This window comes from Gopherus flavomarginatus, chromosome 20 (assembly GCF_025201925.1).
Source record: "Gopherus flavomarginatus isolate rGopFla2 chromosome 20, rGopFla2.mat.asm, whole genome shotgun sequence".
Lineage (NCBI taxonomy): Eukaryota > Metazoa > Chordata > Testudines > Testudinidae > Gopherus > Gopherus flavomarginatus.
The window spans coordinates 15,068,895-15,095,322 of record NC_066636.1 but is presented as its reverse complement, the minus strand read 5'-3'; the positions used below and the strand labels follow the sequence as shown (position 1 = coordinate 15,095,322).

The 26,428-nt window shown below is 51.6% G+C and overlaps 1 protein-coding gene across 1 annotated transcript in view; it reads right to left on the bottom strand.

Moving 5' to 3' along the window:
* Positions 1–26,428, bottom strand: part of LOC127038394 (uncharacterized) — a 44,940-nt gene that overhangs the window by 11,108 nt on the left and 7,404 nt on the right. Inside the window, exons 2-7 of the mRNA XM_050930973.1 lie at positions 25,461–25,662; positions 24,959–25,050; positions 22,925–23,025; positions 22,420–22,525; positions 22,125–22,220; positions 21,143–21,238 (exon numbers count right to left, since the gene is read on the bottom strand). Coding sequence (XP_050786930.1) covers positions 21,143–21,238; positions 22,125–22,220; positions 22,420–22,525; positions 22,925–23,025; positions 24,959–25,050; positions 25,461–25,662 — 693 coding nt within the window. The remainder of the gene's footprint in view (positions 1–21,142; positions 21,239–22,124; positions 22,221–22,419; positions 22,526–22,924; positions 23,026–24,958; positions 25,051–25,460; positions 25,663–26,428) is intronic.

The window sequence follows — 26,428 nt, the reverse complement described above, 5'->3', positions numbered from 1 at the left end:
GTAGCACTGCCTTGTGGTTAGAGCAGCAGTGGCCAAGCAGTGTGGCCAAACAGCTGAGAGCTGCCCCTTGGATCCGGCTCTGCCAGAAGTGCTGCTGTGCAGCCTCTCGGTGCCTCATCAGTAAGACGGGCTGAGCCGCGACTGCCCTTGCACAGGGTCTGTGGCCTCGCTCAGTGCAAGGCACTACACAGAAACATAGACAGCAGCCACACAGGGGCTCCCGGGTCCCAGCCCAGTGCCCCTTCCCAAAGGCTCCAGGATATTGGGCAGGGAGCCCCCTGCTCCAGTGTGGCACAGCAGAAAAGGCAACCCCCATCACATGACATGTGATGCCCAAACAAACCAGCCTTCCTGAGAGCTTTGCGTGGAGCACACTAAGGTAGGGAGGGCACAAGAAGAGAGAAGAGGCAAGGCTTGGGCAGTGGCCAGCAGCCACATGGCCCCAGTGAGACTAACTCCTCTTCACTGCACACACAGATATGGTGATGATATGAGGATTAAACCAGAAAGGAAAGTTGTTTCCCTGCTCAAGTACATGTCTGGACTAGCCTGCCAGGGGTGTGCAGAAGGGAGCTCAGGGAGATGGGGCAACAATGTGGGGGAGGTACTGGGGCCTGGCAAGGCTGGCTTTAGCAAGTGCGGGGCCCAATTCGAACAGTTTCGATGGGGCCTCGGCAGGGATGACTAAAAAACCACACCTTTCATTTCTTCCATGTATTATTTACTTTCCATGACTGTATACATAACAAAATGATATATTACATACATTACATCATATTGTATATGGCTTTTTTCTTACTCCCACTTGGGTACTTTCTACCAGTATCTCTTGATCTCTTGCCCATATTGACAGAAGTCACCACATTCTAAAAGAATATTAATTATAGATTTTCACTTTCATATCAGGAAAATAATTTATGTTTCGACAGTTGTACAACTGATTTTCTTCAATAATGTTTATTTTATGCCCCCTCTTTCCCCCCAGCACCGCCCGCCTCAGAAACAAACCCTCCTTCCTCAGCGCCACCCTGTCAAAACAGCTGTGAGCCAAAGAGGAAGGTTTGGGGGGTGGGTGGGGAAGAAACAGCACACATAGGCAAAAAGTATTCCATTCTATTCATCCGAAGAAGTGGGCTGTAGCCCATGAAAGCTTATGTTGAAGTAACTTTGTTAGTCTCTAAGGTGTCACATTTACTCCTATTCTTTTTGCAGATACAGACTAACACGGCTGCTACTCTGAAACCTGGCACACATAGGGTGACCAGATCACAGCAGTAAAATAGGACCCACCCCCTCCCCGCTCAGCCCCTCTTCACCCCCTAGTCCCTTGCTGACTTGCTGCGTTCCTCCTAGTCAGTCCCCCACCCACCACTCGCCTCCTTTCACTTTCTCCCTCCCCTGCCAGAAACCCCCATGCCTGCCCCTAGAACCCCTGCTGGCTCACTGCTTGCCTCTTTGCCCACCTGCCGCTTGCCCCCGACTCACCGTTGCACCACCCCTCCTCCCCCGAGTATATAGCCTCATTCAGAGACCCAGGGGTCACTATATTACTGCACACAGCAGTCAATGCAGTTGTAGATAAATCTCTGCATCATGCATTTTTGTATAACTTTTACATGACTTTGTATTGAACCTTTGTAATATGTTATAGCAGGCCCCTAAGATAGTATATAAGGTAAAAGAAAAATGTCCTTTTGCTAGAAGTAGAATAAGATCTTTCCTCCACTTTGTAATCAATTGCCCTATTGAATGAATGAGGCATGAATGAGGAAGGTGTGGAAGGCAGGCACCTCCAGACAGCTGCAACCCTTGGAGAGGGGCTGGGAGCCAGACCAAGGAGCTTTGCCCAGGGCTGAGTGTGATGGAATTTGGGTGCTGGGTGCAGGCTCCGGGCTGGGGCACAGGGAGGAGTGCAGGAAGGGTGGAGGGGTGCAGGCTTTGGGAGGGAGTGTGGAGGGATGGGTGCAGGCTTTGGGACAGAGTTTGGGGGCTGGAGGGGGCTGCTGGGGGGAAGAGACTGCCATGTGGCTTCCTTCCTCCCTTGATGCCCCTCATCATAGCCTCAATGGGGGATGGAGCTGCCCCTTCCCCAGTGTTTGCAGGAATGGTGGCTGGGGGGAAACCCAGTCAAACTCTGGTTTTACTCTTTTGCTGATGGGTCACTTAAACCCCTTACAAACTCCTTCCCGCCTCTCTCACTCTTCTTTTCTGCTGGGCTTGTTTGATCTTTTCGGTGGAGCCAGATGAAAACCACAAACTCTAGTGAGAGCAACAGGCTGGAAGACTAGACTGAACCCACCACCCAGCCTAGTCCATCCCAGAGCCCAGGACTGAGGGCAATGTCCCCCCACCCCAAGCCACATGCTTCCACTCCTGGCCTCTCCCAGCGCTGCCAGTGATTCTGTGTGGCTGCATCGGGTGACTTTCAAGAGGACTCCTCAACCCCCCACTAAATTCAACCCGTTTTGCGACCACTCTGCACTAAGAGCACCTTCCTTCCCTGCCCTAGAGCTGCTGGATGGCTAGAAAGCTGAGCTGGGCATTTGATCGATCTAGAATATTATCATGCCCCCACCCAAAAAACCTTAATATCCACACAGCTTTGAGGGGGGCTATTTGCCCCCTCTCCCCAGCCGGTCTATTTTATTGTTGCAGGGCAAATGAAGGAGCCATTGTTTAATGGAAACATTCAGCCCCTACAGCGGTCTTGCAGCAGGGAAAACAGAGTTGATGGGAAGGGAACTGGTTTGGATAGGAGCCCCAGTCCCCATCCTTTGCAAAATAATTTGGAGAGAGAATTAGATCATGCTGTGCCTCAGTTTCCCCTTCTGCAGGGAGATGGGGGGAGATAAACGTCTCAGCCTGCCGTGCCACGTTGCAGACCTTTCGCATTCTCCTCTCTTGCTGTATTTAATTTCCTCCTCCAAACCTCCCTCCCCCTCTCACCTGGAGTTCACAGCACTAAGTACCGGCTGGGGGCTTTTTTCCTGGGTTACATTACATGATCCCAACTTTAGTTCTGAAACAGACACAGACAGGCACAAACTCACCCTCAAACAGCAACACTCCGAAAACCACAACATCAACCCAATCTTACAAACCTGCGCGGAATGACAGGGTCAGACACTCACCGCTGGGAGCCCCAGCAGCTGTTCAGGTGAGTGAGGTCCACTGCAGAGATTCCTGTGTCTCCCACTGGACCAGAAGCTCCCTCGGCATCTCCTCCAGGCAACTGCTGGGGGGTGGGGGGAGGGGACGGGAGGAAGGCTGCAAGCATCTGTGCCTTCTCCCTCCTCCTGACCTGCAACACCCAGCGGCTGTCTCTGCCTCAGCCCTCTGCCGGCCAGCATCTCTTGTTGCCTAGCAGCAACAGCTGCTGCTTCCGGGAGACAGCTGACCAGCACGGGGCCCCTTCAGGCATGGAGCCTGTTTCGGGGGAATCGGGCAAATCGGCCTAAAGCCAGCCCTGGGGCCTGGTGGTGCTAGGTGTAGGAGAGGGTGTGGGGAAGGCAGTGGGAGCCAGGCATGATGAAGGGGGCGGTAGGCTGTGGGAAGCAGTGGGATCTGGGAGTGATGGGGGACTGGGGGAGGCAGCAGGGACCAGAGGTGATGAGTGGTGTTCTGGGGGACGCAGCAGGGGCCTTGGGTGATGGGTGTGGGGCCAAAGGAGGCAATGGGGGCCAGGGGTGATAGGTGGGGGAAGCAGCAGCAGGGGCCAGAGATGATGTGGGGGGGGGGGCACATTGGTAAAGGCACAGGAGCCAGGGCTCCAAAATAGAAGATAATTCAAGGTGTCTGTAACTGGGGCAGACTCACCCCCGCAGTGCCTCCTACTGGTAGTCCTCAGGAGTTAGCTCAGTCCAGTGTCCAAAGTGCCCTCTTCAGGCCAGTGATCTGCCTTTCCAGCTACTGGCCCCATGTCCCTCTCTGGACCCAGTGCCCTTTTACATAGGGTGCTGCCCCCTGGCAGTGACCCCTTTGTTCTCAGGGTCTCCCCTCCCTAGGGAAGCCCCCATCCTCTATTCCTAGCTTGCCTCAGTGTATGGCTACAGCCAGTCATTGTCTAGCCCCACAGCCTGGGGCAGACTGCAGTATCAGCCAACTCATCACTGACAAGGAGGGTTTGGACCTGCTGCCTTGGCCTACCCCTGGGTTGCACCCTGCAGCCCCAGTACCTCTTGGCCTAATCCTAGGCCACAGCCTGGGGCTTTCCAGGCAGGAGCTCCCCAGCCTTTCCCCAGCCCTACTCTAGACTAGGTACCGTGCCTAGGTCCCAGCAGCCAGGCCCTTCTCCCTCTACAGTCAGAGAGAGACTATTTGTGCTCCTGGCTTCTCTGCCTTATATAAAGGCCTGTTGCTCAGTTTGGGGCATGGCCCCAGCTGCCGCCACTTCCCCCAATCAGCCCAGCCTAAAAGGCTGCTTTCTCCAGCCCCAGCCCTTATCCAGGGCTGTTTTAACCCTTTCAGGGCTGGAGCAGTGGTCCACCCTGCTACAGTGTCATATTCCCTAAGGATGTCTCTGAGAGGGCCAGCCTTAAGCTTGGGCAACGTGGTTATGGGGTGCCGTGCTCAAAAGAGTGATGCTGGATGGTGCCTTGGTGGTAACTGGGAAGCTGCCCCCTGTGATGAAGTGGGAATGTTCTTGCTGTGTTATGTGAATGCTGAGTGGGGAGTATTAACCTGCGAAGGTTGCAGGGGAGTTTGGGACGGCCTGCATTGGGGAAGGGAACATACCTGGGTATGTAACCTGAGAACCCAGGAGGGGGGCTGGAGCCCAGGTAACACCTCTGCCTGGGAAACTGGACAAAGGCTGGGGGAGGAGCTGGGAGGAGGCTGAGAGAGAGGCTGGAGGGAGTTTCAGTTGGGAGCTGGCTGGAAAATGGAGAGAGGTGACCTGAGGGGGCTTGGGCTTTCCAACGGGGCTGTGGCCTCCCTGGGGATCCCAGGTGAACCTAACTAAAAGGGGTCCTGTTGTCTGTACTGGCAAGACCTGTCTTGGACTGTGTTCCTGCCATCTAAATAAACCTTCTGATTTACTGGCTGGCTGAGAGTCATGGTGAATGGCAGGAAGCCGGGGGTGCCAGACCTAGTCTTCCCCCACACTCCATGACACCCCCACCCCCACTATCTGCAGTTACCAGTTGCCTACGGAGGCCTGCATGTGAATATGGCTGACTAGGAGTGCCAACTTCTCCCCATTGACCCCATGGACCTGCCAGTCTCAGAATCCCAACTCGGCTCCTCTTCAGCCCTTCCCCTTCCACCTGGTGTTCAGAGAGCATCAACCAACCCCCCACTAAGTGTCAATGGGGGGCCAACAGCCCCTGGATATTATTACATGCTCTCCTTCCCTGGGGCTTCAGTAACGGAGACACACTTCTTTGGAGTAGTTTGTTTTGTCTTTGAATTGCCCTGCTCTGTGCAAGTGGATTGGCTGACACTAGACTGGGGGATGATGAGGGAGGGGATTCCCCGCAGTGGTAAATCTGGCCACAAGGGGATCTTTAGGGTGGCCCGCTACTTTACACAGGGCCACAGCCCAATCCTACTTGAAATGTCTGATACTTACATCTGAAACATTATGAATTAAACCATGTTGGGAGTTAGGAATAACTCGTGTGGAGACACCAGACAGCTCTCTAACTTCAGGAGTACGGGAGCAAATACGAGTATCAGTTGAAGTACTGGCCTTGCCCATGTGGAACAAACCAAGCGCCTGTTGGTAGGCACTGACCGGTGACTGAAAAGGTCTAAATGTTCTGAAGAAGAAGAAGAACCAACACACTATTTGGATTAGATTGTACAAAGAGGCAGTAGTGCAAGTAGGGTGGTACTCTCCAGTATGCAGTACCGGCAAGAGATTTTCAGGGGATATGGGGTACCAGAAAGACTTGGGGCTAGCCCCGCCCTCTGTGGTGTGTGTATGCTGCACTCTGCTCCTTAAAAGAGCAGAACACAGCTAGGGAGAGCAGTCATTCTTTATATGGCTTTAACAGCACAATGCATATGCTAACAAACTTAAACAAAAACTTTGTTCAAATTTGTTAGCATATGTATTGGTGCTGTTAAATCAGTCAGGAGTCTGGGGTGGGGGGCGGGAGGTGTTTAAACAGTGTATTTGATTCTGTTTCTCGCCGTTGGTCTGAATTATCCATGACATTCATACTGCATCACATCAAGTCCAAATCATTAGAGAAATGCTTCTCCTTGCACTGACCGGAGGATGTTTGGATTCTGATGTCAGCAGGGGTGAAAGTAACTTACAGGACTTATCGGTACTGCCGGAGCCCTGAGGGGGCATGGCCTCATCTGGAAGAGGCGTGGCCTCTCGAGATTTAAAGGCCCTGGGGCACCAGCTGTGGCTGGGAGACCCAGGGCCTTTAAATCAACCAGGGGCTTCCAGCTGAAGAGGTGGCGTGGAGTCCCCCAGGGCTCAGGGGCAAATTAAAGGTAACGGGGCTCTGGCTGCTGGGGGGAACCCCGAGCTTTGCGGGGCTGGGGCAGGGATTCAAAGGGCCTAGAGCTCCTGCTGCTGAGGGGAGCCCAGAGCCCTTTAAATCCCGGCCCCTGCCTGGCCGCCGGAGCTGTGGCCAGGATTCAAAGGGCTCTGGGCTGCCCGCAGCTGTCAGGAGCTCTGAGCCCATTAAATCCCAGCCCCAGCCCGACCGCCAGAGCCGCGGCCGGGACTATATTTTTGTATAGTTTTTTTTGTCAGACAGGTCAGAGCCAGGACACTAATTCTCCCCCTATTGCTCTGCACCTTTATGACTGGGGTGTGTGCACCTGAATGATCGATTACTCGATATGTATGATGTACTATTGAGCAGTGTTTTTAACCATCACAGTGCATGTTTTCCCCCTTTCACAATTTTTCACCAAAAATGTTATGCTAATAAGAAGCACAATACGCCGCGTTTATTGACGATACAACAATTAGCATAGCATATGCAGGGAACTGATGGGCAGGATCCCCTGGGAGAATAACATGACGGGGAAAGGAGTCCAGGAGAGCTGGCTGTATTTTAAAGAATCCTTATTGAGGTTGCAGGAACAAATCATCCCGATGTGTAGAAAGAATAGTAAATATGGCAGGTGACCAGCTTGGCTTAACAGTGAAATCCTTGCTGATCTTAAACACACAAAAAAAAGCTTACAAGAAGTGGAAGATTGGACAAATGACCAGGGAGGAGTATAAAGATATTGCTCAGGCATGCAAGAGTGAAATCAGGAAGGCCAAATCATACTGGAGCACTGTGTCCAGTTTTGGGCCCCACACTACAAGAAGGATATGGAAAAATTGGAAAGTGTCCAGCGGAGGGCAACAAAAATGATTAGGGGGCTGGAGCACATGACTTATGAGGAGAGGCTGAGGGAACTGGGATTATTTAGTCTTCAGAAGAGAAGAATGAGGGGGGATTTGACAGCTGCTTTCAACTACCTGAAAGGGGTTTCCAAAGAGGATGGATCTAGTCTCAGGGCCGGCTTTAGGCTAATTCCACCAATTCCCTGAATAGGGCCCCGTGCCTAAGAGGGCCCCGCGCCCAGTAAGAATCTCTTCCCTGGCTAGAGGCACTCCAGGCGGCACTCCGGGTCTTCAGCAGCACTTCGGCGGTGGGTCCTTCGCTTGCTCTGGGTCTTCGGTGGCACTTTGGCGGCGGGTCCTTCAGTGTCACCGAAGACCTGAAGCGAGTGAAGGACCCATCACCGAAGTGCCGCCGAAGACTCGGAGCATCATGTTTTTTTACATGTGTGGGGGTTTTTTTGTTTTGTTTTTTTTGGTCATCCCTGCCAGGGCCCCTTCGAAACTGTTTGAATTGGGCCTGGCACTTCCTAAAGCCGGCCCTGTCTAGTTTGTTCTCAGTGATTGCAGTGGGGGAGGTTTAGGTTGGATATTAGGAAACACTATTTCACTAGGAGGATGATGAAGCACTGGAATGGGTTACCTAGGGAGGTGGTGGAATCTCCTTCCTTAGAGGTTTTTAAGGTCAGGCTTGACAAAGCCCTGGCTGGGATGATTTGGTTGGTAATTGGGCCTGCTTTGAGCAGGGGGTTGGACTAGATACCTCCTGAGGTCCCTTCCATCCCTGATATTCTATGATTCTCTGTCACCAGTGAGGGGAAATCTGGCACAACCCATCTGTAATATGCTGCTAGGCCCAGGAAGAAGCATACCTGTGTTTTGGTCCTTGGGCTGTGGCTCTGGACTGCTACTGTGGCCCTTCTGCTCAGCTCTGGGCTGCTGCTCTCTCCCTGATTATACTGCCCTGGCAGCCCCAGGTCACATGGAGTATGGGCTCTCGACCCCCTTATTGACCAGCCTGCATAGGCGATGTGTGTGGGATGGGGCTGGCAGCACAGTCTCTGCCAGAGGGGACACCGGGAAGCCATCTGAGTCTGTCCCTCTTCACCAGCAGCCACATGGCCCCAGTGAGAATAACTCCTCTTCACTGCACACCCAGGTACGGTGATATGAATACTAAACCAGAACGAGAAGTTATTTATCTGCTCAAGTACGTGTCTGGACTAGCCTGCCAGGGGTGGGCAGAAGGGAGCTCAGGGAGTTGGGGCAATGGGGGAGGAGGCAGCGGAGCTCTGGGTTGCTGGGGTAGGGGTCTGAGGGAGGCAGCGGGGACCAGAAGCGATGGGAGGAGGCGGAGAAGTGGGTTGGGGGTGCAGCAGAGACCGGGAGTGATGAGGGGGCCAGAGGAGGAACCAGGGGCCAGAGGTGGCAGCAGGGGCCAGGCACAAAATTACAAGTTTCCCCAGAGTGCCATTTTCCCTAAGGTGGGTGACTGTCCAAGGCACCGTAGTCAGGGGTCGCTATAGTCAAGAGGGTGATGCTGGAGGGTGCCTCCCCCCCCCACTATCTACAATTAACAGTCACCTATACCTGCGTGTGAATAAGGTAGACTTGGAGTGCCACTGGGGTGCCACTTGTCAGTTTCAGGATCTCAGGATCCTGACTCCTCTTCGGTCCTTCCCCTGCCCCACAGCCAGATTTCTAATTAGGCACAGTAGGCATGTGCCTATGGGCGCTGGTGTTCTAGGGGCACAGCAGCGTTAAAAATGGCTTAGAAGTTAAAAAGTTAATACAACCCCCCTGTGGGTGGCCGGACTCCTGGCGCGAGTTGGTGGCTGCCCAGTGCGGGGGGCAGGAGCAGCAGAAGCATTGGAGTCAGCCTGACTGGGGGTGCTGTGAGCCGCAGCGTCCTAGCCCAGCCACCCCGCTGCACCTGCCCCATTCACTTGCATGGGCAGAGCTGGAACGTGGCTGCTGGATGGACGTAAGACACCACTCACTGCGCCTCACCTGCGGCGGATGGGCTGTGCCCTGGCTCAGGCTGGGAGCATCGTGTGTGGTGGAAGGCCCCAGGGAAGCTCTAAGGGGTGGCGGGACGGTTGCTGAAGATGTTGTGCCTAGGGATGTCTAAGGTGTAAATCTGGCCATTCCCCCAACTAAGTGTCGGTAAGAGGCCAACAGCCCCCGGACATTAGTGCATCTTCTCCTTCCCTGGAGATTCATTAAGGGAGAGACACTTCTTTGGAATAGTTTGTTTAGGCCTTGGTTACACTGGCGCTTTACAGCTCTGCAACTTTCTCGCTCAGGGGTGTGAAATAAACACACCCCTGAGAGCAGCAAGTTACAGTGCTGTAAAGCTCCAGTGTAAACAGTGCCCCAGCGCTGGAAGCCCGACCCCCAGGGCTGCAAGCTAATCCCCACGGGGAGGCGGAGTACCTGCAGTGCTGGGAGAGCTCTCTCCCAGCGCTGGCGCTGCAACCACACTTTCACTTCAAAGGGCTGCCGCGGGAGCACTTGGAGTTTTGAGTGTAGCCAAGCCCTCAGTATTTGTGTAAGCACAGTCAGGATGAGCTCTACCCTGACATCTGGTGGTGAATTATGGGGAGTGTGGAAAGAATTTCAGGGAGTGTGGAAAGGAATTTCACGTATTTGCATTGGCACACCCACACCACCTAGCATAGACCACGGCAGCCTGGGATGGTTATTTTGACAGCTCTGGGATCCCCAATTTCTTTTTTATTGGGGCAGGAGGAATAAAGTGTTGCCACCTGATTATGTGAATGAGGAACTATGAGACTACTTTATGACAGAGATGAGTCAACCTCAATTAAGTAGTACTTGCTAGACAAGGGACATGGGTTCCAACTCTCAGTGAATTGAGAGAGGTTGGGGACTGGTGTGTGTACTTAATGGTATGGGCTGGGTCTCTGTTTTGAGGGCCTGGAACACCAATTGCATAGTCTCCTCTCCACTGTTAAAGAGTAGAGCTAATTTTGATTCCATTAGGAGTCCATCTAGAGGTGGCTGAGCTGAATTCACATTGGGCCAATGGTGCACCAGCACCGGGGCTCCCCTACTACAAGCTGAAATCACTAAAAGAGCTGAGCTGAGATCACTGAGTGCTGTGTAAACTAGTGGGGGAGCCTGAAGACCTATCACTAAGTAGCTGGCAGAGCGGAGCAGTTTGCAGCGTGTTGGAGTAGCCCATGGAACAGTGAGTGGAGTGGTTTGTGGGGGTGGCTGGCGTGGCTTACAGGTTGGCTGAAGGAGCGGCACAGCTGGTGGAGTGGAGCTGGTCGTGGTGAAGGCTGCAGCAGAACTCCATGCAGAGGCGGAGCAGATGGCCTTGGCCCACGTAAGGTGCCCCTTAACACCTTGTGTGGGCCCCCCCCCCCCGATTTCCACCCTGGAGGGGTAAAACTCTGCAGATAAACTTTTGAACTCTGGGGTGGCTCTGACCAGAGACTTTCGGGTTGTTGGACTTCAGGGTGATTAGACTTAAGACCCTAAGGGGGAAAGGACATTGTCAAACGTACTTGGAGGTGGGTTTTTGCTTATGGTTTGTGTTATAATCCTGTTTGTGGTGTTTCTCCAATGTGATGCCATATTATTTCCCTCCTTTATTAAAAGAATTTTGCTACACTCAGACTCCATGTTTGCGAGAGGGGAAGTATTGCCTCCTAGAGGCGCCCGGGAGGTGGTATGTAAGTGTCCCAGGTCACTGGGTGGGGGCTCGAGCCGGTTTTGCATTGTGTTACTGAAACGGAACCCCTGGATACTGAACCCGGCCCTTGTTGCTGCCAACTCAGAGGGGCAGAAAGGTTACATTTGCATTGCCTTGCTCTGTGCTGGCTGACACCCAACTAGGGGCTTCCCCACAGCAGTACCTCTGGCCACAAGGGGGTGTTTAGGGTGACCCACCACTTTGCACAGGGCCACAGTCCATGCTTGAAATGTCTGATACTTAAATCCAAAACACTATGAATTAAACAACTTTTGGAGTCAGTAATAACTTGGGCGGAAACACCAGACAGCTCTCTAACCTCAGGAGTATGGGAAGGAAAAAGAGGAACAGCTGAAGTAGTGGCCTTGCCCATAAGGAACAAACCAAGCGCCTGCTGGTAGGCACTGAACGGTGACTGAAGAAGAATAGCCAATGCTGTATTTGATTTAGGCCATGCAAATATGGGAACCACTGGGGTAATGCCTCTCTTATGATTTTCTGAATTTCTCCAGGTCTGATTCTCTTCTCACTATAGGGTCATTGTTTTGAACTCTGTTGTCTTGCAGCCCGGTACACAGGCATGTGCCCCTCCCATGTTAAAACTCCAGGAAGTTTTGAATTTGCTCTTCCCATTTGCCTGGTGTGCAAAGCTCACATAGCTACTGTGCAGCTAAGCCCGCTGGCTCCATGCAGAAAACAGGTTCTGTTGTGGAGTACACGGGATGTGGTGTCTGTGGGGAGAGGAGGCTGTACAGGCACAGCTCCGCTCCAGTTGCAGAAAGTTACTCAGGGCATGGAGGAGAAGGGCTGTGACAGTGAAATGCAGCAGTGCAGGGTAAAAATAGAACAGCTGTAGCAGGCACAGCAGAAGGCATGGGAGGCCAATAGTCGTTTCTGATGCAGCTCCTCAGACATGCCGCTTCCACTAGGTGAGGGGTGAGGTCAGGGTAGTGGTGCATAGCCCCTTGTTGAACTCCTTTTATACCATTGTATGCACAGCACAGTACTGCAGAGCAGTGCAGGCCCCGTGCTTTCTGACACAGATGCATGGCTCATAGGTTACCAGGGGGTTGAAAAGTGACTGGATACCTAATAGGAAGCCCATGGAATGATGTAATTGAAAAACCTTCAGCATGTGCCACTGAGCTTACCCAGCTGAGGCATTGCAAACCCTTCCAAAAACACCCTTTGGCCGGTTGCACAGCGGGATAGCCACCCTGTGCACGCTGTTCTCTGTGCTGATGCAAGAGCTGCTTCTGTGGATGTGCTCTGCGGACACAAGGAGCAGAGTGTGGAAATGCAACAGCAGTATATTTAAATTGGTGGTAGCGTATCAACGTAACTTAAGTCGACTTAACTTTGTAGTGCAGACATGGCTTTACATGCCACGTTCTCAGTGATTTCAGTAGGAGTTAAGCGCCTAAGGAGCTCTGGTTGGTAAATAAGGAATGGAGCAGAAAGGAAAATCAGAAGGCTGGTATTATGAAGCAGAATGACTTTAACGTGAGTTAGAGGAGGAGTACACAGCATGAGAGGATACTCTCTATATCTAGAGAGGATATATTTCAAGGGTTTCAAGAAGGTCTACAAGGAATCATTGGCTCCAACGTGATACATTTCAGAGGAGAAGTTCCCTGTTTTTCATTATAGCTTTAGAGTTTGACAATGAAGCCCTGTTTGCAACTATTTTAAGGTACTTGTTTCATCCCAGACAGAATCAAACAAGACAAAGCACAACTTAAGCAAAGAAGTAATCTGCTTATATAGTGTACAACTTTTATAGCACTGTTGAAACCAGAAATAAATAGTCCATATTCATGAAAAGGCTCAACCTTGAGGGCTTCATTCTCATTGACACGAAGATCGCTTTACATGGCTCTTTAAGGAGCCTTCAAGTGAGTGTAAATGCTTTTTGGCCCAACCGTAAGGTCCCTGCTTTATTTACTGTGTCAGCATGGCCTAAGGGGGACTTCATGGAATTGAGATTCCCACCTAAACAGATTATTCCAGAAGAAGCAGAGAGTATGGAAGGCAGTAGAGGAAACAGTCATTAGGTGTAACCTGGGAAATAGAGATATGGGGCAGACAAATTAGAGGACTGGGCCAAAAGAAACCTGATGAGGTTCAAAAAGGACAAGTGCAGAGTACTGTACTTAGGATGGAAGAATCCCATTCACTGTTACAGACTAGGGACCGAATGGTTAGAAAGGAGTTCTGCAGAAAAGGACCTAGGGGTTACAGTGGATGAGAAGCTGGATATGAGTCAACAGTGTGCCCTTGTTGCCAAGAAAGCTAACGGCATTTTGGGCTGTATAAGTAGGGGCATTGCCAGCAGATCAAGGGATGTGATCATTCCCCTCTATTCAACATTGGTGAGGCCTCATCTGGAGTACTGTGTCCAGTTTTGGGCCCCACGCTGCAAGAAGGATGTGGAAAAATTGGAAAGAATCCAGCACAGGGCAACAAAAATGATTAGAGGACTGGAGCACATGACTTATGAGGAAAGGCTGAGGGAACTGGGATTGTTTAGTCTGCAGAAGAGAAGAATGAGGGGGGATTTGATAGCTGCTTTCAACTACCTGAAAGGGGGTTCCAAAGAGGATGGATCTAGACTGTTCTCAGTGGTAGCAGATAACAGAACAAGGAGTAATGGTCTCAAGTTGCAGTGGGAGAGGTTTAGATTGGATATTAGGAAAATCTTTTTCACTCAGAGTGGTGAAGCACTGGAATGGGTTCCCTAGGGAGGTGGTGGAATCTCCTTCCTTAGAGGTTTTTAAGGTCAGGCTTGACAAAGCCGTGGCTGGGATGATTTAGTTGGGAATTGGTTCTGATCTGAGCAGGGGGTTGGACTAGATGACCTCCTGAGGTCCCTTCCAACCCTGATATTCCATGATTCTATAACACCAGACCCCCGGATGGGGTGGCAACCAAAGCAGTGGTCACTGCCGGAGGGCAGTGTCCTCAAGAGGACATCACTGAGCAGGGAGCAACGCGGGTCCGGATACCAACAGGGGAGCAGATGATGGACAGGACACTACCAGCAGAGGGCACCCTGCAGAGGACAGAGCTAATTCCCAGACGTGCCAGCGAGAGGTGATGAGTCACAACACCATCACAAGCAGATTGTGGTGTTTTCTGTTTGTCAAACTTGTGAGATAGCAACACTTGCGAATGAATGAATGATAAATAAATATTCTTTTTTCTGTACAAAATACTAAGGACCAGATTGTGAGCTGGGTTAAATTGGCTCAGTTATACTGACTTCAGTGGAGCTATGTTAATTTACCCCAATCTAAGATCTACATCTAAAATTGCTACTTCCACAATGGGGAACATAGGAACTGTCAGACTAGATGAGACTGGTGATCCATTGAATCCATTATCGTGTCTTACACAGCAACAAGCACCAGCCACTTCCAAATGAAGTAGAGCACTGAAATGGCCCTTTACAGAAGAAAGTGGAGGAGTTTCTTCCCAAAATGCCCCAAAGAAAGCTGTGCTAGGAGATTATTCACATCTCCCAAAGGTTTAAATTTCCTATCTCCGGTTAGGAATCATCGGATCTCGGTGTCAGAAACACGTGTGGCTCTGTAACTCCCACCCTTAACTTATAAAGCTTGAAGCAGCTAATGCCTGCAACTTAACAACTGCACAAAGTTATGGAAAAATGTCTCACAATTGCTGAGAATCACAGAGTCAACATACAAGATTCAGGCCTGAATTGAAAACATTACTAATGTGACACCTCAGTAGTTATCGAGAGATTGATTGAAATCAGACTTACCCAGGTCACTGAGGACAGTACTTGAAGAGAAGTGTTTAAAAGAGCCCTGAGTGGCAGGAACTTTTATATAGTTTCTCAAACTGCCTGGAGGATCGGAGACATCGTTTGTGCATGCGGTCTTTATTAATTACAAAACACATTTTGTTGGACTCTTTGTTGTGATGCTTTCAATTGATGTAATTGTTTCCTCAGTGTTTATATTCATTCATCTAATCTCATCATCACATACAAACTACCCCCTCCAGGTTTCTTTCATATGAAAATTTTCATGGGTATGCTACGTTCCTGGTATCTTTCTCTTGGCTGTGCTAAGATGTTGATAGATGTTTGGCTGTGTGTGTGTGTTCCCTATTTGTACCACTCCAGCCCTGCACAGAGAGCTGGCTCAGCAGACCTCAAGCGAACTGCTGAATGACCACAAGATTCGTTAAGGGATGAAGACATCCAGCCAGGTTTATTGTTGACAAAGCATGGTACTAGTATCCCACAGACTCCATACATTAATATACGTATGCCTGTAACAATGGACCAGCTCAGTGAACAGTGGGACTTTCCATTCCTCCCTTGGCCAGACAAAGATACTTCCTCTGAGATACATCTTTATACCCTAATACAAACAAGTTAGTACTGCCCCTCTGACACAGTTACTGCCCACTGACGTAGCTAGTTATTACCCATTACCTTGTACATGTTGGTTTGATTAAAACATCTCTATTACATACTGTGATCCTGACTTTATCTTTTAGGAGGGGTCAGTGTGTTCATGTTATCCATGGGGAATGTTTTAGTACTATCCTTGATATCAGGATGTTCTGGTACTACTTGATATCAGGATGTGTTTGCGTGAGTACTCTGTGACTAGCACTTCTTAGGAATGTGCGTTTCTGCAGTATCGGCCCTGTTCCTGGCAGATTCACTGAACTTGCAAGCAGGCAGAGCCTGACGTTTGCTAACTTTGGTTTAGATCAGCAAAGTTTATCCACTACTTTAGTTCAGGCCTCATACCAGTCCTCTAATACAAGGACTTATATTTTAGGCTCCCTCTCTACTATACTGGCTTCATTGGAGTTACAAAGGCATTAATATGAAGGAAATTCAGAGCAGGATCTGAGCATCAGTAGCACTTACAAGAATCCAGTCTGGTCTTTCAAATCCATGGCATATTTTGTTTGAGACATTCTGGCATTAATCACTGCAATTTCAGGGAGCCTGTATTCTGCATGTTCTGCACATCAAGTATAATGCACACTGAAATGAAGGGGAGTTTCTCCATTGACTTCAGAGAGTTGTTCATGAGGCCCTAGGATTTGGCATTCAGTCTTGGCAGAGAGCAATACAAGGTATAGAAACCTCTTAAGACTCACCGAAGAATTCAAAAATTGCTCTTCGCAGAGACTTAAGTGGACATGGGCTTTTATATTGCCCATCTGCTCTGGGTGAAGTCCATTTGCATTTATAGAACTTTAATGACTGTTTGTGAAGTGCTTTGGTATCCTGAGTTCTAGGAACACCACTTAACATCCGACAAGAGTGTTTGTATCCTTATTTTCTATGCAAATAAAGAGAGGCCCATTGTGAAGAAGGTCACATGAGGAGTCAGTTGCAGAGACATAAATAAAACCACGCGTCAGATTTATCACGCCACATGTTACTTACTGGGTTGAACGTTATTAGACTGCATTAAAAGACAACATTAGCCAAGTGTTTTGTTAAAAACATCTAGTGTTTTTTGCTTCCCTATGTGCAACTTACATGCAGTGTTTGATTTGTAATGAAATAAGTGCCAGGGCTAAAGCAATTTTTCTGCTTTCAAACCTGACGCTGCAAGCCAAGAGGTGCCAGGACTAGGAACAGCCAGGCCTAGAGGTGCTGGGGAGAAGCCCTGGCAAGTCCAGGCACAATTAAGCACTGTTTACATGACAGTAATGCTTAAACTTTCTCATTCATCTTCTTGTTTTGTTTGGTGAACTCCCTGATGGTTTTTTTTTATGCTTAGATCAGAAGAGAATCCAAGTAATTAACAGTGTTGATCCACTTTAACTTTGCCTTCTTTATACATGCAGATACAAATTTTCCAAAGGAATAATCATTATACAAATTACATAGCTGTTAATTGGTGGTTTAGGATCATAAACTTCAATTTATAATTCTAATATTAAATATGAAGTGATAAGACACTTGTTTATTCGTGTGCAAAATCCTTCTGTTACTGTCAAGTAAAATCTTAACTCGTCTCATTTTCCTCCAAACATTTTTCCACCTCTTCTGGCCACGTGGAACCTTCACCAGTTCCATATGCATTTACTAGGTGTGCAGTTAATGTGTCTTGCATGGCATGGGTTATTTATGATGAATTTCGCCAGGGCAGTGTGTGTGTTACTCTTTCTTTATCTTCATGTATAAAGAAGGCAAAGTGGATCAAAACAGAATCCAATCGGTCAATGTTTCTGCTTAAGTCAGAAGATGATTCCTCCAGATGCTCACCCAATGAAACACAAGAAAATAATCATGACTGAGTCTCCCTATGAATTACTCTCTACTTAGTCAGACAAGTTGGGTGTGGAAATATCTTTTATTGGGTTATAAGTTCTCATAATGTATCATCAATCCAATTAACTGACATGGAAAAATGGAGGGTGGCGTGGACTGCACCCTCAGCAAGTTTGCAGATGACACTAAACTGGGAGGAGTGGTAAATACAGGGCTGGTGTAACTGGGACCCGCAACCTGTCATTAAAAAAAATTATCTTGCATGCTACCTTTGGCATGTGTGCTGTAGGTTGAAGAGCCCTGTTCTAGTGTATACTGTGTGTACTGTACTTTATGGTAATTTTCACTATATGTGATTTTCTTCTTACACACTGACCTTAGAACCTAACCCCCGCATAAGATGTGACTCCACTGTATTCATTTTTGAAAGTTTATAAGTGATGCTCCAGGGAAAGGAAGGGTAGGGGTGGACACAAGGTGGAAGTTTTGCCTAGGGCGCAAAATATCCTTGCACCGGCCCTGCTGGCCTCTCCTTTTGTCACTCAGCAATTTCCTAAGCAGGCTGTGTCTTTTGATACGGCCTGCTTCTCCGCACCCAAAACAAAGAACTTGTTCCCATTTTTGCATTAGGTCACGCCTGTACACTCTCTCATGCCCTGCTCTCCTGGGCTAACCTTCTCAGCACAGCCCAGGCATGCTCTCCGTGTCTGCTCTTTTTGTCCATGGGCATTCCCTTTGCAAGATCTCTCATGGGTATTGCTGCTGCTGCGTCTGTAGCTCCGCCTGCACTTCCTTCTGCTTCTGTTGATTTTCTAGGAGCTGCTAGAGAAACCCCTAGACTTGCTTTGGCTGCTTAACCAGTCCCTGGAACTGAAATGGGAAATCCAGTGCCTGGCTCTGTCCCTCGATACACCCACTTGGGAGGACAGACCTTCCTTCAGCAAGCAAAACTTCCATCAGTACTCATGGATCACAGGCAGAATTCAGTCCTCCTGACTATGCCAATCATAAATGAATCTACTCATCGTTACGCCCTCCCTGGTGGCCAGGCATGGCATCACAGCCCTCTCACTGGCTAGCGTCCCCCATCCATGGTCACTCCAGCACCATGGCATTTTCTCTGCCTGGTAACTCAGCCCTCCAGCCAGGTCTCCACCTTTAGTCCACCCTTCTGGGGCCCAGCTTGTCTCACACTAGAAGTCCAAAGAGATCTTTCCACAGAAAGAAGTCCTTCTGCCATTGCTGAGGCTCTTGCTTAGCCTGCAGCCCCCTTGCTGGGCTTGGTAACCCTCTCCAGATGTGTGTACATCCCCTTCTTTGGGGCCAGTAGGGGAACCCAGTCTCACCCTGACATTGGTGACAGCCCAGGGCCCTGTACCCAACAGCTAGGTCTGTTCCTTTCACTTTGCTGCAGGTTTCCCTGGGCACTTCCTATCTCTCTTCTCAAGTTTCCTTGCTGCTCTGAACTACCTCATTCTCATTCCTGTTGATACCCCAGCCGGTCTGTGTCACCACTGAAGTCTGGCTCTTTAGGGGGAGGGACATGGCGCCTCTCAGTTAGGGCTCATTCAATAATCAGCTCGGCTAGGGCCCAGGCTGTGCAGCCCAGGGGAAAGCACCCTGTTACAGGCCTGCTCTGCCCACTCCTACTATTATTGGCCTGGGGTCCCTTGCTCCCCATTTCAGACCTGGTTTCCAGAGGGGCTGAGTATACACAGGCCCCATTGCCCGGAACTGGAGTTTGTTTGTTCTGGTGACTCTGACATTCAGGCCCTTCATCATTCAGAGGCTGACAGGTGTGGTGAGGGGGCTGGAGAAACCTCACTGCTGAGTGGAAGGAAGTCAAAGAGTTGGGATTCTGGGAGCTGATGGGGTCATTTGCCCTGCTGCGGGAAGTGGAGCTGGAGACTGGAGATGCCATGTGATCGAGACTACCTGATGCTCTCTTCATGCCCGAGGGGCTGAAGCCTCCTGCGAGAAATGCTCTCAGGAGTCCAGGTTCAAGGACGTCTCTGGGGAGTCCCTTCCTAGGAACAAAACCAGGGTGGTAGGATGGAGACGTCTCTGTCCCAGAGCTGGGAGCCAGGAATGGGGAAAGCTCCCAGCCAGGCTATGCATCGGGGATGCCATTTCTCCTCCAAGAGAGCCACACGCCCTAAGGAGTAAATGGCTCTTACCTCCATGAGGGAGTGAGGTTTTCCATCTAAGCCTCTTTGAGAGCAAGTGTTGCTTGCTTTGATGGGACGAGATGACCTGGCCCCACTGCTCCCTGACATGGCTCAGCTGCAGGATGCGCCTGTCTGGGAGGCTGTGCCAGATCCCAGGGCCTGGAAGACAGCCGGGAAGGAGGCTCCTATTCCTTTCACACCCAGGGACCCCATAGAAGGGCCAAGGGGAAAATAAAGGGCAAGAGGTGAAGCTAGCCCTGAGCCTCTGTCCCACTCCCACCTCCTCAAAAGTGGAGCTTTCCGAGCTCCAGTGGGGCTGGGGCCGTGGCCCTGACATAATGGCCTTTCTGCACCATATGGGGCAGGGAGAGCTCTGCCTGGGTGCAGGGGGAATGGGATGGGGCTAGAACAAAGAAAGGAGGGAGGGGAATGAGTGTGAGGGAAAGAGCTCCTGCCCCAGATGAAGGAATTTGGAGGGCAGAGGGAAGGACCCTGCTTCACAGAGAGGGGAGAGAGTTTCTATGAGTGCCAGGGGGTTTCATTTCCCCATCCGCTAGCTCCCCATTTTCAGGGAGCCAGAGCAGTACCTGCAGCAGGGAGCGGGAGTTGCTGGTGGCCTCAGAGGCAGAGCCCCTAAAGTGCTTCAGGCACCTGGTGCAAGTGCCAGATTATGTGGAGCTGGTGCAACACATTGGCTGTGACGTCCTCCTGCTGCAAGGAAACGAGGACCTGTCAGAGACTCAGATGCCCCCAAGGAATCAGGGGGGATTAAAGTCACCTGGACCCAGCAGCATTTCCAGCCAGCACCTGCCCACCTCTGAGGGGTGGATTCCCCCTCCTGGCCCCCAGAATGGAGTCTTGTCCTTTCTAGTGACCTCCCGTGCCAACCTCCGTCCTTATAGGGGGAGCTCCTGCCACCTCCCCCTCAGTGTCCCCAGCAGCTGTTCCACCCCCAATCCACAGCTCAAGTTTTCAGACCCCTCTCCTCAAGGTGGGCAGGGTGGGAGCTCTAGTGGGAGGGGGGAAAGAGGGATTCTGGCAGCAGTGAAGTGGGATGTGGGGAGATTGAGACCTTTCCCCAAGTCATCTCAGTCACTATTGCTGAAGCCGCAGGATGGTGAATGGGGCAGATCAGCAGCCCCTGCTGACTGAATCCTCCCGTTCTCTCTAGAGCTGGTCCAGCCCTGCCAGCAGCAGGACAAGCTTCCCCCACCCATGAGCCTCAGAACTAGCTGGTCAGTCGCCATCATCCCTCAGTCCTTGGCCTCCCAGGCTGCCAGTGATGGGAGCTGCTCTGGGTGGTTGCTTGGGTGACAGGAGAGGCTTGCAGAGGGCATTTAGAGGACTCTGCTGCCCTTCCCAAGAACATAAGTCCATGATGAGGGAGCCTGGAACACAGGGATGCAGACAGGGCCCTCCATGAGGATTTGCTTCCCCAGCTGCTCCAGGATGACAGGAAGGCATGAATCTGGAGCATGGTCCCCTTAAAAACTAGAGTCGCCACTTAACCAGGACAAGAAGAACTTGACTCAAGCCAGGCTCATTCTCTGCTTTGACTCTGCCTCCCCAAGAGGAACACTCCTAACCCACCCCCTCTGCAGCATCAGATCTTACAGCCTGTTGGAGCCAGCACACCTATGCCTGGAGTCAGGAAGCTGGGGTCCGGGGCCACTTACCTCAAACTCAGACAGGCTGATGATGGATCTGAGGAGGGCCGTGCTGCTCCTGCCTCTCTCTCGTGACACCCTGGACACGATGCAGTAGTTAATATGCTGGGGGGAAAGGAGGCAGCTCAGGATCAATGGTGCATGTATTGTGCTAATGAGCCCTTCCCCATTCCCCAGGGGGCTGAGACATTGTATGCAGGGTGGAATATCTGATTCATTGATAGCAGAGCTTTAGTAGGGGATTGTTGCCCCCAGGATGATGCTTGTATCCTGCAGGTCACAACTTGACATTGTCTCTAGATTGGGACAATGCTTGGTGTTGGGACTGGTCCCACCCTCCCTGACCTCCTGATTTCTGAACAGCTCACTAGGAAGGAGACAGACCCCTCACCCTTCCCTGGCTCTCAAGTCCTTGGTTGGGTGAAGGGACTGAGTGTGAGCACAATCCCCCCCAGGGATCTCAGGGCCTGTCGGAGACAAGGGCTGATTCTCTGGGGTCCTCCTGTTTCTCTAGGAATGAGCCTGTGACTCTTAGAATATCAGGGTTGGAAGGGATCTCAGGAGGTCATCTAGTCCAACCCCCTGCTCAAAGCAGGACCAATCCCCAGACAGAGTTTTGCCCCAGATCCCTAAATGGCCCACTCAAGGATTGAACTCACAACCCTGGGTTTAGCAGACCAATGCTCAAACCACTGAGCTATCCCTCCCTCCTCTTCTCTGAGGACCATCTTCTGGATCTCCCAGGAGGGGTTCAGACTCACTCCCCAAGCCAGCCAGGGGCCCCATGGCTAGTGCTCAGCAGAATGAGGCAGAGCTCTGCCTTGAAGTCCAAGCTCCTTCCTCTGTCCTTCAAGGAGGAAGGGCCTGACAGTGCATTACACTGACTGCCCTGAGCAAGGACGGCCCACTGGGGGCGCAGCTGGGAGGACAGACTGGAAAATGGATCTAAGAGTTAAGGTAAAATTGCCCCCACCCCTCTCCTCAGGCTCACCTCCAAGATGTAGTGGAGCCTGTCGGGGTCTGGGGACTCTGCCAGCAGGTTCCCCAGCATGGCGTCCAGGAGGTCTGGCAAGACCCTATGCAGATCCTGCAAAGCAAGGGAGAGCCATGGGTCAGACTTAGGGAAAGTGGGGCTGCACCTGCCACAGGATGGGAAGAGAGGTCTCTGGGAAGCACTGGTGAGACCCCCAAACACATATCCTGGCCTGTCTCATTCACATCCAACTGCAGGCAATTAGCAAGGATTCGTGGCAGGATGACAGCTGGCTCTTCAATCCATGATTTACCTGGACTTGGGTGGTGTCCTTCTCCGTGCCCAGGGTGAAGACTGCATGCAGGGCAGCTCGAAGGAAGTGGGTCTCCAGCTCTGGCTCAAGGGCAGGTGTCATGGTGCTGGCAAGAGAGAGGAGCCGGTATTAGGCTGTGCAGTGCAGGGGTGGGACTGGCACCAATATGGACATGAAACTGCAGGGAAATCGGCAGAGGCTGGCGAGAATGGAAACTGAGGCACCAAGCCAGGGAATGATAAGGCCAAGGTTTCCCAGACAGTGGCAGGCTAGGAATGACCCCTGTTCCCTGGACCCTGCTGTCTCTCCTGTATCTGATCCTGGGAGTCAGCCTCTCCGCAAAGCCATTGCAATGTTACTGGAGTGAAAAGAACAGAGCAGCCACGGGAAGGAGTGAACCTTCCTGCCACCTCTGCCAGAGGAGCCACGCTTGGAAGGTGACCTGGGAGTGAGAGGGGCAGTGACTCCCAGCCGTGGGCCTGAGCAGCACCGGGGTTAGGGGAACCAGGCAAGAGGGTTTTGGTAGCTGAGGTTGCCCGCAGCAATCAGGGAGTTGGCCAGGACTGCGCTGGGTGGAGAGTCATCCAGAAGCTCCTGAATGAGCTCCTGTGAGACCCAAAGGAGACAAAGGAGCGTGTGAGATTTGGGCCTCACTGACACCTCCCAATGAGGAGATTACACAGCCAGCACCCCACACAGCCAGCAGGATCCCCCCACCTGCCTCCCGCTCCTCTGATTCCTGCCCACTATTTCTCGTGTCTCTTCTCCCCAATCTTCAGCCCCAGCAATCCTTGCCCTCAGCTGCCCCTCCAGCACCAGCCAACTCCCAGTCGTCGGTCCGGGGAGACCCCTGCCACTCCCATGTCTCTGTCCATCTTCCAGCTGCCAGGCGCCGCGTCTCGCTCACCACAATCCTCTCCGCCACAGCTGCCTTGTGTAAGCAGAGTCAGGATGAGCTCTACCGTGACATCTGGTGGTGAATTATGGGAAGTGCGGAAAGAATGTCACAAAGGGTGAAGGCTCAGCTATTTGCATGGGCACACCCAGCATAGCCCAAGGCAGCCTGGGATGGTTATTTTGACAGCTCTGGGATCCCCAATTTCTTTGTTATTGGGGCAGGATAAATAAAGTGTTGCCACCTGATTATGTGAATGAAGAACTACGAGACTGCTTTATGACAGAGATGTCTCAATATAAATTAAATGACACTTGCTAGACAAGGGACATGGGTTCCAAAACCCAGTGAATTGAGAGAGGTTGGGGTGGTTGCTTGTTGTACAGTCTCTTGTCCTCATTGTTAAAGAGTAGGGCTAATTTTGATTCTATTAGGAGTCTATCTAGAGACTGCTGAGCTGAATTAATGTTAGGTCAATGGTGCACTAGCATCAATGCTCCCTTACTAAGAGCTGAAATTACTGAGTGCTGTGTTAACTAGTGGGAGAGACTAAAGACCTATTGTTAAGCAGCTGGCAGAGTGGAGCAGTTTGCAGCCTGTTGCAGCAGCCTATGGAACAGTGAATGGACTGAAGTGGTTTGCAGGGATAGCTGAAGGAGCGGCACAGCTGGTGTGGTAGAGCTGGTTGTGGTGAAGACTGCAGCAGAACTCCATGGAGAGGTGGAGCAGTTGGCCCTGGCCCATGTAAGGTGCCCCTTAACACCCTGTGGACTCCCCTCCCCATTTCCACCCAGGCTGGGGGGGTAAAACTCTGCAGATAAACTCTTGAATCCTGAGGTGGCGCTGACCAGAGACTTTCGGGTTGTTGGACTTTGGGGTGATTGGACTTAAGACCCTAAGAGGGAAAGGACATTGCCAAACATACTTGGAGGTGGGATTTTGTTTATGGTTTGTGTTATAATCCTGTTTGTGGTGTTTCTCCAATGGGATGCCACATTGTTTCCTTCCTTTATTAAAAGGATTTTGCTACACTCAGACTCTATGTTTGCGAGAGGGGAAGTATTGCCTCCTAGAGGCGCCCAGGGGGTTAGTATGTAAGAGTCTCAGGTCACTGGGTGGGGGCTCGAGCCGGTTATGCATTGTGTTATTGAAAGGGAACCCCTGGATACTGAACCCGGCCCTTGTTGCTGCCAACTCAGAGGGGCAGAAGGGTTACATTTGCACAAGTGCGTCTCCAGTGTGTCCTGGTCTCTCTGCTGTGCAGCGAGACATGTGGGGTGCATGCCGTGCAGGAACATGAGCCGCTGGGCCTCATCCTGCGCCTCCCAGGAGTGGGGTTAGAGGAGAGAGAGCCAGTTAGCCAGACTTAGGCCTGAATGGGGGAGAGTGGGGACCCGCACATTGTCCAAATCACCCACGACTCCTACACACGCAGGGTCAGGAACTGGGACAGTGCCTGTGGGGGGAGGAGACAAACACCTGGTGTGTGACAAACACCCCCATCTTAGGGGTCCCAGATCATGGAGGAGAAAGGTCCCCATTAGGGGTGGTGGCTCATGAGGGCCTAGACCCTCTGCCAGGGGTCAGGGTGCTGGGAAGGGGCAGGACAATCTCAGTTCCAGCACAGCTGGGGAACGTTTGTACCTTTTCTCGGCCCTGGAGCTGCTCTTGGATGTTTTTGAGGACTGTGACCACATTCACTCGTTCCTCCTCCTCCTCCGAGACCCTGGTGGTCACTGCACCAGGGAGAGAAGGGGACAGGGTGGCTCCTGCTGCCACTTGGGGGAAGGACAGGAGCATGGTGGGGCAATGTGCCCCCTTCCCACCTCCGGGACCCAGGGCAGATCGGGCTCCACACTCCCCTCCCTCAGTGATGCCTTTAGCCCCCAACTCCTTCAGGAGCCCATAGCAAAGAGACCCCCCCCACTGTCCTGGATGCCCTGGGAGGTGCCTCTCTCCCCACCCCCCACCCAATGGAGCACCAAGGACCAAAGTGGCAGCATCTAGTGTCAGTGGGGGTCACGTGGCTCAGGCCAGACACCTGGGCTGTGGACTCACCTCCATAGCACTCACTGGTCGAGGGCCTGGGCCCAAAGTGTTCACAGCCTCCTCCTCACCCCTCTCTGAGCCCAGCCTGGCTCCTCACCTGGAACAAACCAGAAGTGTCCATCAGCCTCACTGCTGTCCGAGTCCCAGGCACTGCTGCTGTCCCATGGTGAGTGGGCCGAGCTGCTGGTGCTGGGACAGAGATCCTCCACCTCCTGCCTTTGGAAGGATGGAAGGTCCTCAATGACCGGGCAGGGCAATGCCTCCTGATGGAAATCAGGGCAGGGCTCCTGGGGCCATTGCTGCCCACACAACAAGCCACAGAGACATCATGCCTGGTTCTGCTCCTGGGCTGGGTCCTGCCTGCCTAGCCACATCCTGGCCCAGTCCATTTTGGCCTGGCCACTGCCTCTCCCACAGAGGTGCCATCTCAGAGCAGGTTTTCTCTGCCAGAAGGCTGGCCATCGGTCACTTTGGACATGCCACATCCTACCACCCCAGGCCACACTCACACACACACACACACACCCCGCCAAGGCTAGAGAAGGAACAGAACCCAGGAGTCCGGACTTCTCCTGGGAAACCATTCCCCACTTCAAAGTCCCTAGGCATAGCAAGGCCAGGGCCCCCTCGTTTCCCATTGATTTCCATGCTCAGCAGCTCACAGGGTCTGGCCCAGCTCAGAAACTCTCAGCCTGGGAAACAGTTTCCCATAAGGGAAGGGCTGGGAGCCCTATTGCTGGGACCTTTCCAAACACACTGGAGATGGCTCTGGAGAAGCCCCTCCCTGGTCTGAGAGCGAGGGGCTCCTGGGGGCTATTTGGAAATCCAATCTCCTTTGGGAGAGATTCTCTTCTCCTCTTTCTGCCTCTGCCCAGACAAACAGGGAATGCCACAGAGGAACTCTAGTGCCACACACTTGCTCTGGTAATGGAACAATGGATGGATGATGTTCAGTATTGTCCCTCACCCTTCTCCTTGCTCTCCAAGCCCAAGCCAGGCTGCAGAGGGTGGTGGTGACCTGAGGAGTTACCCTGCCCAGCCAGCAGGCAGGGTGATGACACTGGG